Source organism: Cornus florida, unplaced genomic scaffold (genome assembly GCF_030987335.1).
Source record: "Cornus florida cultivar Cherokee Brave unplaced genomic scaffold, ASM3098733v1 CherokeeBrave_3.0.0_Hap2_Chr02, whole genome shotgun sequence".
In the NCBI taxonomy this organism is placed as follows: Eukaryota; Viridiplantae; Streptophyta; class Magnoliopsida; order Cornales; family Cornaceae; genus Cornus; species Cornus florida.
The window spans coordinates 26,675,866-26,686,838 of NW_026775572.1; the positions used below are offsets into that span (position 1 = coordinate 26,675,866).

At 46.0% G+C, this 10,973-nt stretch overlaps 2 protein-coding genes across 2 annotated transcripts; one reads left to right on the top strand and one right to left on the bottom strand.

Moving 5' to 3' along the window:
- Positions 1–5,255: 5,255 nt before the first annotated feature.
- On the bottom strand, positions 5,256–7,534 carry LOC132294403 (uncharacterized). Its single transcript, XM_059792248.1, has 2 exons — positions 6,472–7,534; positions 5,256–6,369 (listed from the first exon to the last, which is right to left on the bottom strand). Exons 1-2 carry the CDS (start codon positions 7,438–7,440, stop codon positions 5,554–5,556), a joined length of 1,785 nt encoding a protein of 594 aa, XP_059648231.1. The 5' UTR covers positions 7,441–7,534; the 3' UTR covers positions 5,256–5,553.
- Positions 7,535–9,434: 1,900 nt separating this feature from the next.
- On the top strand, positions 9,435–10,601 carry LOC132295904 (uncharacterized). The gene is made up of 2 exons (XM_059794166.1): positions 9,435–9,467; positions 9,861–10,601. Exons 1-2 carry the CDS (start codon positions 9,435–9,437, stop codon positions 10,599–10,601), a joined length of 774 nt encoding a protein of 257 aa, XP_059650149.1.
- Positions 10,602–10,973: the final 372 nt, after the last annotated feature.

Consider the following 10,973-nt stretch of genomic DNA (forward strand, 5'->3'; position numbering starts at 1 on the left):
GAGAGAATGAAGCTCTCCGATCCGCAGCTCGGACGGTGGATTCACCATTCACCGACGAGATCTTGAATGCGCCGCATCCAAGGAAGTTTGCTATGCCAGTCTTTATTCTGTTTGACGGAACAACCGATCCGATCGATCATGTGTATCATATCCAGTTGAAAATGGCCCTGAACACGGAAAACGACTCTTTAATGTGCAAATGCTTCCCTACAAGTTTGGCCGGACCGGCGCTCAGCTGGTTCAAAAACTTGCCTAGGAGCTCCATTGGCAGTTTCAGGGACCTGTGCGATCGGTTCATAAGCCAGTACTATGGGAACAAACGCCCGCCGAAGGACATCTCGAGCCTGTTCACGATGCGGCAACACAAGGATGAACGGCTCCAGGCCTTTCTTACCAGGTTTAATCTCACTAAGAGTATGGTAATCGAATGCCATCCTACTACGGCAGTTCAAGCCTTCAAGTTAGCCATGACACGCGGAACTCCGTTTCACACCAGTCTGGTAGTGAATACGCCAGCTACCATGGACGAACTCAATGAGAGAGCCGATGGCTTTGTGCGCCTCGAAGAAGAGGAGGCAGCTAATGCTCGGACAACGTCGCTTGTGTCGACCGAGGAAAAGTCCAAGGCAAAGATCAGGCAGAAGCAGGCTCAGCCGCAACGTCAGACCACTTGGAAGGCCGAAAAAAGGTCCAGGGAGGAAGAGTTGATTACTCCGCTGAAGGTCACTCTGGCGAGGTTATATCAGGAGAACAAGGACAAGTTTCATCCACCACTGCCAATTAGACAACCCCTCGAACAGAGGGATCAAACTAAACATTGTGCTTTTCATTCTGATTTCGGACATCAGACTAACGAATGCAGGAACCTGAGGAGGCAAGTGGAGATGTTGATAGCTAGAGGGGAGTTTGCGAGTTATGTTCAAGGCTCGGCGATGGAGCAGAATCGACCAGTGGAACAAATAAAAAGGAGTCATAAACAAAGCTCCCACAATTCGCAACCAGTTCGTATAATCAATGCTATCCATGGTCGACCCGAGCCTAGTGAAGAGCCAGATGAGCTGCTACGGGTGCGCCTGCGGCAGGCACAGATGAAGAAAAGGGTCGGCAATGTGACCACTCTACACCAACAGAGCCCGTCAATGCAGATAAAGTTCGACTGGACAGACCTGCAGCGTGTCCAACTGCCTCATGACGACCCGTTGGTAGTCAGTTTGACAGTGGCAGAGTGCTTGGTGCGCAGAGTTCTGATCGATCCTGGGAGCAGTGCGAATGTTATGCCAAGGGACACATTTGACAGGCTCGACATTAAACCAGAGAGGCTCAAGCCCACCGGAAATCCCTTATTAGGGTTCGATGGGAAGAGGGTGGAACCCGTCGGGATGGTGGAAGTAGAAGTTCAAGCTGCAGAGCGATCTCTTATGGAAACTTTTGTGGTTGTGGAAATTCACCCCTCGTATAATCTCCTGATGGGAAGAGGATGGATTCACAGAGTCCGAGGTGTACCCTCAACTCTGCATCAGGTCATGAGGTGCCTCGGGCCCGATGGAGATAAAGTGATAGACATTCGGGGGGATCAGGTCGCAGCCAAAGAGTGTTATTCCGTCACACTAAAGCATGCAGGGAAGGGAAAGGCGCCCGTCCGGTCGACAAGCCCCAGATAGCAATTACAGGAACCTCCACTCGAGCAGAATAGGGTGGAGGAGTCAGCCGACTTGACCGAGGAGCCCCTTCTGGATGTGCAGATCGATCAGTCCAGGCCAGAACGAACTACCAGAGTGGGTATAAGACTGACCAGAGAAGAGCAGCAAGAGCTAGTGGATTTCTTATCCCACAATGTCGACGTATTTGCATGGAGTCATCTCGACATGCCTGGAATTAGTCCTTCCGTCTCCTGTCATTCCCTGAATGTCAATCCTAATTTCAAACCAGTGAAACAGAAGCAGCGAAGATTTGCTCCAGAACGTAATCAGATCATAACGGAAGAAGTTGATAGGATGCTTGATGCGGGATTTATCAGAGAGGTGCACTACCCTGAGTGGTTGTCCAACGTCGTTGTGGTGCAGAAGAAAAATGGGAAATGGCGCGTATGCATTGATTTCACCAATTTAAACAAAGCCTGCCCGAAGGACAGTTTCCCGTTGCCTAAGATTGATCAAATGGTGGATGCCACCACGGGGTATGAGCGTTTAACCTTTCTGGACGCATATTCAGGTTATAATCAGATTCCTATGGACCCCGCAGATGAAGAAAAAACTTCTTTTGTCACCGAGCGAGGAACGTACTGCTACAAGGTTATGCCTTTTGGATTAAAGAATGCGGGAGCAACTTATCAACGACTTGTCAGCAAAGTTTTTAAGAATCAAATGGGTAAGATTGTCGAAGCCTATATTGATGACATGGTGGTGAAAAGTAGGAAAAAGGATGATCATCTGAAGCATCTGCAAGAGGTATTTGATGTACTAAAGCGATATGGGATGAGGCTCAATCCGACCAAGTGCTCGTTCGGTGTGAGTTCCGGGCAGTTTCTGGGACACGTGGTCAACCGCAGGGGCATCGAAGTTAGCCCCGCTCAAGCAGAGGCTTTGATTAAGAATGCCGAGCCAAAGACGATCAGAGAGGTGCAAGCCCTAACAGGACGAATAGCTGCATTAAGTCGATTTATTTCAAAGTTGTCAGACCACTGCAAACCATTCTTTGACACGATTCGGAGCCATGGAAGGCAGGTCTGGGGGGATGAGCAACGACAGGCATTGACTCATTTGAAGCAATATATGCAGAATCCGCCAGTCCTGTCAGCCCCAGAACCGGAAGAAAAGTTATTTCTATATCTTGGAGTATCTGGTGTCGCGACGAGTGCCGTTCTGATTCGTTGCAAGGAAGGGGTGCAATACCCAGTATTTTATGTAAGCAAGACACTGATGGAGGCAGAAAAAAGATACTCAAAGGCCGAACGGGTGGTACTTGCACTTGTAAATGCAAAAAGAAAGTTAAGGCATTATTTTGAATCCCACCCCATAGCTGTTCTAACAACTTTCCCAATCAGAACGCTCATGCACAAGCCAGAGCTCTCGGGCAGAATGACAAAGTGGGCCATAGAGTTGAGTTCATTTGACATAACGTACGAGCCGAGAACAGCTATTAAAGGGCAAGCGGTGGCCGATTTCCTACTAGAATGTGATGCCGAAGATACGGAAGAGGACCTTAGAAGCGGCTCTTGGAAACTTTTTGTGGATGGCTCCTCTAACCCGACGGGGGCTGGGATTGGGATCAAACTGCAAACCCCAGAAGGTACTTCCTTGAGCCAAGCACTCAGACTTGAGTTCCGAGCCACCAATAATGAAGCGGAATACGAGGCGTTGCTAAATGGATTAAAGTTGGCCAAAGAGCTACAGATCAAAAGTTTGACAGTGTATAGTGACTCGCAGCTGATTGTTCGGCAGGTAAATGGTGAGTACGCAACCAAGGATGACATGATGGGGGCATACCGTTCTGCCGTTCTGCGTAGAGCCAAGGACTTTGCAAAGATTGAATTCATACAGTTGCCGAGGGAACAGAATGCAGATGCAGACCGTTTAGCATGCAGTGCTTCAAGTTGTGGTGAAACATTGGCGAGGGTGATTCCAGTGGGAATAGTGACCCAGCCGTCCATTTTCGAAGAACCGATGGTCTCGGACCCTTGGCAAGTCAACGTCATACCGTATGAACCGAGTTGGATTGACCCAATCATTACCTATATTCGAGATGGCGTTTTGCCTATGCAAAGGGATGAAGCTAGGAAACTCAAAAAGAATGCTGCCAAGTACGCCATCGTGCGGAACCAGCTGTACAGAAGGTCCTATTCTGGCCCGTACTTGAAATGTGTCACCCCCGCGGAATCGCAGCAGGTATTGCGAGCTATTCATGAGGGTGTGTGTGGCAATCATTCTGGGGGAAGATCGTTAGCGCATAAAGCAATGACACAAGGGTATTTTTGGCCAAACATGTCAAGAGATGCGGAGGAGTTCTCTCGAAGGTGCGATAAGTGCCAACGATATGGACCAATGATCCACCAACCACCTGAAGAATTGCACGTAATGGCCTCGCCGTGGCCTTTCGCGCAATGGGGGATGGATGTGGTCGGTCCTCTGCCAACTGCAAGAGCTCAGAACAAGTATGTGTTACTGGCCACGGATTATTTCACTAAATGGGTGGAGGCAGAACCGTATCCTAGCGTGACTCAGACTCAGGTGAGACGATTTATCTGGAACAACATTATCTGCCGCTTCGGTGTTCCCAGAACAATAGTCATGGACAATGGCACAAACCTCGACAGCAGGCAAGTAAGAAAGCTGCTGGAGGAGTATGGAATCAACCAGAAGTTGGCTGCAGTAAGTCATCCTCAGGCTAACGGACAAGCAGAAATCACAAACAGAACCATTTTCGCCTGCATTAAGAAGAAGCTGGAAGATCATAAGGGGAAGTGGTTGGATGAACTCCCGAACGTTCTATGGGCTTACAGAACCACCCCAAGGCGGCCGACTGGGGAGAGCCCGTTCGCGATGGCGTATGGTACCGAAGCAGTTATACCGGTTGAGCATTTAGTCCCCACTATCAGAAGCTTAGCATGGAGTCGAGATCAGAACGACAAGATGTTAAGATTGAACCTCGACATGATAGACGAAAGGAGGGACGCAGCGGCTATAAGGCTAGCATCGTATCAGCAAGTGCTGGCGAATAGTCACAATAAGAGAGTAAAACACAGGGATTTTGCCCCGGGCGATCTGGTTCTGAAAAGAAAGGTGGGGATGGTCAAAAAAATGATGCCACCCTGGGAAGGCCCATACAGAATTGCAGAAGTCATTGGCAAAGGGGCATATACGTTGGAAACCATGGCGGGAAAGTTGGTCAACAAGCCCTGGAACGCCACGTCTCTGAAGAGGTACTATCAATAGAAGCTAAGTTCTGGTTTTAATTGGATGTTATTTGTTGTTAATCAAATACATATGAATGAGCAAGTTACCGGAATTTACAAAAAAAGAAGAGAAGAATTTTCTTTTCCAATGGTCTACTATAAAAATTGAAAGCCAAGTGGCAAGTGGCATTCTAGCCGAGCGCCAGGCACTTAAGCAAGATAAGTGGCAAGTGGCATTCTAGCCGAGCGCCAGGCACTTAAGCAAGATAAGTGGCAGCTGGCACTATAAGCCGAACGCCAGACACTTGCTAAAAATTGAAAGCCAAGTGGCAAGTGGCATTCTAGCCGAGCGCCAGGCACTTAAGCAAGATAAGTGGCAGCTGGCACTATAAGCCGAACGCCAGACACTTGCTAAAAATTTAAAGCCAAGTGGCAAGTGGCATTCTAGCCGAGCGCCAGGCACTTGCCGTACAAACACACAGCAAAACTAATATAAAAAGAAAAAGAGAGAAAAGATATATATGTACTGAAGATAAGTTGAACAGAGCACAACACATAGAGAAAAAGAGTTCGGCCATTTCATTAATATTGAACATTTAGTTTACAAAAGAGAGGTGTCCATCATTACAAGAAGATATGAACTGGAAGAATTCGAAGGAGCCCTAGCTAGACGCCTCAGTACCAACAGCATCCTGGTCCTGCCGACTCGCCTCCTCGGCCCCATCAGCCGCCTCACCTTCATGAGGTGGGGAATCCAGGTGAATAACTGAGTCGTTCGGCTGGGGTTCAGCGTCAGCAGTGGCTACAGAGGGAGCCACGGTTGACGATTGGGGAGCGGTCAGTGGCAGAGCGGTAGGAGGAGCTGTGATGATCCTTGAGGATGCGATGTCCTGGCACTCATCAAATATACGCTCCGCTTCGGTGGGTTCTGGGTCGACATAGACCCCCAGAGGCTCGATCCCCAGATCCTTGTCTACCTCATCCGGAGTGGAGCTGGTCTGTCCCTCATCCGGAACCCGGTCGGCGAAGCCTTCCCGGAATCCTTGAGCATACCGAAGAGCACCGACCCTGGAGAACCGAGCATGAAGGGCCAGCATCCCACCACCCACTCTGCTGATAACGTCGATCAGAGCGGTACGCTCGTCCAGAGCTCTTTTTTCAAAAGCCATCCGAGCAGACTGTTCATCAGCTAGAAGACGTTGGAGTTCTGCCTTCTCTTCTCTGAGTGATTCCTGCTCAGTCTGCCAGACGCTCTTCTCGAGCTGGAGGGCGTCCTTCTCATCCTGAAGGGAATCATTCTCCTTTTTCAGGACATCTCTCTCTTGCTCGGCTTTGTCAAGCCGAACCAGCACCTCGGTATTTTTCATGGCAAGGAGGTCGTTCTCTTTATTAGCCACCTCCAGGCTGTCAGAATACTTTCGGGCCCTGGCGTTCCCCATTTCCACCTGCTTCTGCATGGCCATCATCCCAAACAATGTCTGCATAGGTGCACAATAAGAACGGTTAAACCAATAGTCAGAACGGGAGAAGGCAAGACCAAGTAATATAAGAGAATTCATGAGTTAGAAAATAAAAGTCACCTCCATAGCAGATTGGGGAAAGCGACTGAACACGTCCTTCTGGGAAAGGCCCTTTGCCGCCTCAATGTCCTTCGGAGTCCACATGCTCCTGTAGTAGGCCATAGCGGTCTGGCCATCCTTCAGCATGGTCTCGTTCGGTTTCACGAACGTCCCATCCGTTCGAGTGTACCGAGGGGCCCATGGCGGCAAGCTGGGGATAGAAGGGGGGCCTGAAGCAGAAGCAGAGCCACCAGCTGCAGGAGGCCCAGAGTGAGAAGGAGCTCTGATCGCTCGGTGCAAGAGAGTACCCGGCCCAGAGACTCGGGTCCTTCTAATAAGAGGCTCCTCCTCAGGGTCGATTTCACTGTCAGGATGAGGCCTTTTGCCTCGCTCTTTGTCCCGACCGCCCCCCGCAGCAGCAGGAGCTATGGTAGCTGGGGAGGGCGCGTTCTGGTTGGCCGCAGGGGCGCTGGCAGCAGGGTTAGTAGCCACTGCGCTCGGGACAGTGTCAGATATGGTGGCTGAAGAAGAAGCCGACGCTGGAGAGGAGGTCGCCCCAGCAGCAGGAATGACTGGGGGAGTATTTTTCCTCCTGCCAAAAGAGGGAATCTGCAGTCTGCTCATATTGTAGCCGAGTGATGAGAGCGCAAAGAGGTTGTCTGAAGTGAGGAGATCTGAGCAGGAAGGAATATCGTTCAGAACGTATCTCTTCAAGTAGTTAATCCTATCCCTGCAAACACTGTAGCTCAAGTCATCACAAGGTATTCCCAAGGAGCGGCATAAGTAAGTGCAAAAACGAGGAACGCATGTTTCACAGGGGCAGTCGTGTTTATGGGATTTGAATTTTTTATAGGAGGAGACAGAGCAGACACCAAAGGCGCTCGGGATAGGGTAATCCTCTGCAGCCGGCGAAGACCAAGCCCCACTAATACCCACTATGCTATCCCTCCAACCCTTTTCAGATTTTATTGTGTCAGTGCATATGGACATCTTCTCGAACGGGTAGAGGTGGTAGAAGGGCTCGTTAGTACGGATCTTACTGACCTTATAGCACAGAAGGAGGTCTATGAGGTCAAGGTCCAGATTTCTGTCACGCGTCAATAAGAGCATAACAGATATGATCCTAAAGAAGTTGGGGTTGACCTGCAGAGGGGATATCCCCAATCTGTTGAAGACGTAACTAAAGAAAGGGTGCAGAGGGAACCTAACAACATTCAGTTGAAGGTTTGTGAATAAGACTTCGCCGGGCAGGAGGCCGGCGCCGGTCGTAATATTAACGTCTTGGGGGCAAACCCTAACTACGATGTTGTCAGGAAGCCTAAGTCTCATACGAAGGACACCCAGATCTACAACCATGGTGGAAGTGCAAGAAGAATCTAAAAGAGGGAAAATGGAAGCCTGCCGAAAGTAAAAAGAACGAAACTAACCTCGGAGGACTGCAAGATCGCTGGGAGAATGACTCTCGAAGGATTTCACCGGAAAAGGCTTAGCACAGTTCTAGAAAGAGGGAGATTTGGCTGATGATGGAGACGGTAAAGGGAAGTGAAGTGGAATTCGAGAGCATTATATAGGCAAGGGGGCCCGAGGGCCGAAGCGTCGGGAAGGCAAGAAATCCCTCGAACCCCGGAACATTGATTCTGGATCTGACCGTTCGCTCCCCCACGTGGTTATCTCGAGCCGTCAGCGTCATGATGAGACGCCATCAATAATTACCCCTTATTAAATAAGGGGCAATTATGGGGGCAGTTGAGGAGGCCCTGGATGACATGGGCCAGGTCCGACTCGCAAAACACAACCTTCAGTCCGAACAGCTGGGTCAGCCCATAAAAAGACACTGCCATATGGGCCGAGCGGGAGTAAGCCCATCAAGAGTGACCAGGGCTTACTGAGGAATAGGCCCAGGTCCAGCAATTAGTAACTATCTTGTAAATATCTTGTAAATATCTATAAATAGGAGTTGGAATGAAGAGGAGGGGGATCTTGATTCGGGTTGAGGTGTAAGAATTCTAGAGAGAGAAAGAATAGAAGGAGTTTCTTGCATCTTCACGGATAAAGCAATTTGAGTTCATATGTTTGTCAAAGGGATGTTAGGAGTTCTTTTTTTTAATTATTTTTTTCCCCTTCTTTTCTTTTTCCTTTTTCTTTTCTTTTTTGGTGGGTAGCATTAAAAGTCAGATGTTATTAAAAGGAAATATAAGGCGTCAGGACCTAGAAATAGAAAAAACACAGCACAGAAAATGGAGCAGAATTTGAAATTCTTCCATTGGAAATAGAGATTCCAACCTAGAAAGATAAAGGAGGAATTGAAAAGTATCAGGCTTTCTAGTTTCCAATCTCTTCTTATCATTAAATCATCTTCTGCTACTTCTTTATACATCCATTGTCCCATTGGTCTCTCTAGACATACAAGTAGTTGCTGGCTGTGTTTCTCTTGTTGGGTCTGATAAGGTACCATTACTTCAGTTCACAAGTTTTTACTCTTCCTGATCTTCTTCATCTTCTTGTGTAATTCATTTTGAGGTACTATGATTATAAGGTCAATATAATAATGTCTAAATTTTCTCCTGATATGCTTCTTATTTGATGTTGAAAGGGGCAGGCCCTTTTTCAGCTTTATGATTATGTAATTGGCACTATTCTAGTAACTTGAAATTTGATTACTATTAATCTGTTCAGGTAAATTTTGATTATTTGAATTTGATTTTCAAGTTGACTGTAGAGAATATTTGTTCACCCACTTTTTGCAGCATTGTTAGGGGATTTAATGGATAAAGGTATCTTCTAATGCTGACTTATGTTTAGGAACTATGCTTAGATATATGGTTGATAGTGTTTTGTATGCAATTTGAGTCTAAAATCTCTGTGCTCAGTAAAATATTGCGCCAGTACAGATATGCATACTTAGAAATCAGTTATGAATAATCTTCACTGTTTCAATGTCTTGTTTTTCCTAGTGAGCATTGTAAGCTGTATGTTTATAGAACATGGGAATTATAAATGCAGTGCAGTTCGGTCAAGTTTTCATGATTATATTATTTATTAATACATCACTTGCACCAGAAAGGCAGGATATAGGGAAAGAGTATATCAATATATTTAGTCATTCTGTTTCTTTGATATTTTTGCAATGTTACTTAGAAAATTAAGAATCTTTATCGAATTTGGTCAAAATATATTTTGTCTTTATTTTTACATTAAAATTTTGCATTTGGGAAAATGGCACATATGATTTGTTCTATTAAAGATTGATCTATTAGTTTATTCGACATACAGTTAAGTCATCATATATATCGAAATTCAATTGCTACGGTTTAGTCATCATATAGAACTTAATATACAGATTGGTTATCATATAAATAAAATCCAACGTTTTATGAAACATCTAACATACTATATGATAATTGATGCAGGATACATTCAGTAAAAAATTAGCTGAATTTTTCCAATATAACCATCACCACATAGCTGTCTATATGATGTTGAACGACGCGTCACAATGTATAACACTGAAGGTGCTTGTGGAGAAAGATAAAAATCGGGTTGTTTTTGTTGAGTCCAATAAGGATTTTGTTGATGTTCTCTTCAGCTTCATGACCATGCCTATTGGAAACATTATCAGACTTGCCCGTGAACACTCAATAGAAGAGAATTTTGGTTGTTTGAACAACTTAAATGAAAGTGTTGAGAATCTTGACAAGGAACATCTACGAAGTGTGAAGTGCAAGGACATGCTGCTTCGTCCTCGAAGTGCAGCTGAAATTTACTGCAGGAACCTAAAGCTGAATTTTGTTGACACTAACGATTTCTATGCCTGCTGTGTTAAGTATAACAGTTATAATCCTAACTGTATATGTTTTGGTCCTTACTTGAATGCTCGTTATCGTTGTGGATTAACCATTCGCACCCTGCATAAACTGGATAACCATCCCTCTATACATCAAGGAGGGGTGTTTGTGAAACCTACCGCAAGGTTTATAATAACTGATGACTTTCAGGTAAAGCCCATTTCCACTACGACATGTGTAGCCCTGCTCAATGAATTTAAAGCTACAGATAGAAGCACAAGAGAAGAAAGGACTATAAACATAGGAATGGAAAAGGTAATAAACAAGTATAGTTTTACTTTCCTTATTTTTCCATGTACAAAATGACTTAGTCACCCTTTCTCTCTCTCTCTCAGTTGTTCATTAACAACAAAGGCTCCATTCTCGGAGATCCTCTTCGAATCAACAATTGACAAAAGCAGTTTTTGCGTTTACCGTGAAAAATATGGTCCAAGAAGTACGAATCAACATCAAATGGCCATGGACACAACAAAGAAGGAAATGAAGATGACTTTGAAGCTTATCATCAACAAATCTAATTACAAGGCTCTGTACGTAGAAGCAAAAGATGATTTTGTTAATCTTATTGGCAGTTTCCTCACATATCCACTTGGTTTTATCTTCGAAAAATTGCCTTGTTTGTCCTTGAGGGGTTGCTTGGATAATCTGTACAAGAGCATTCAAGATTTGAATGTTGAG

Coding starts and splice junctions, on each gene's coding strand:
- LOC132295904 (XM_059794166.1), top strand. CDS start 9,435: ATGGGAATTATAAATGCAGTGCAGTTCGGTCAA. Junction 9,468..9,860: donor ATGCAGTGCAGTTCGGTCAA/GTTTTCATGATT, acceptor TAATTGATGCAG/GATACATTCAGTAAAAAATT.
- LOC132294403 (XM_059792248.1), bottom strand. CDS start 7,440: ATGTCCATATGCACTGACACAATAAAATCTGAAAAGGGTTGGAGGGAT. Junction 6,370..6,471: donor TTCCCCAATCTGCTATGGAG/GTGACTTTTATT, acceptor GCACCTATGCAG/ACATTGTTTGGGATGATGGC.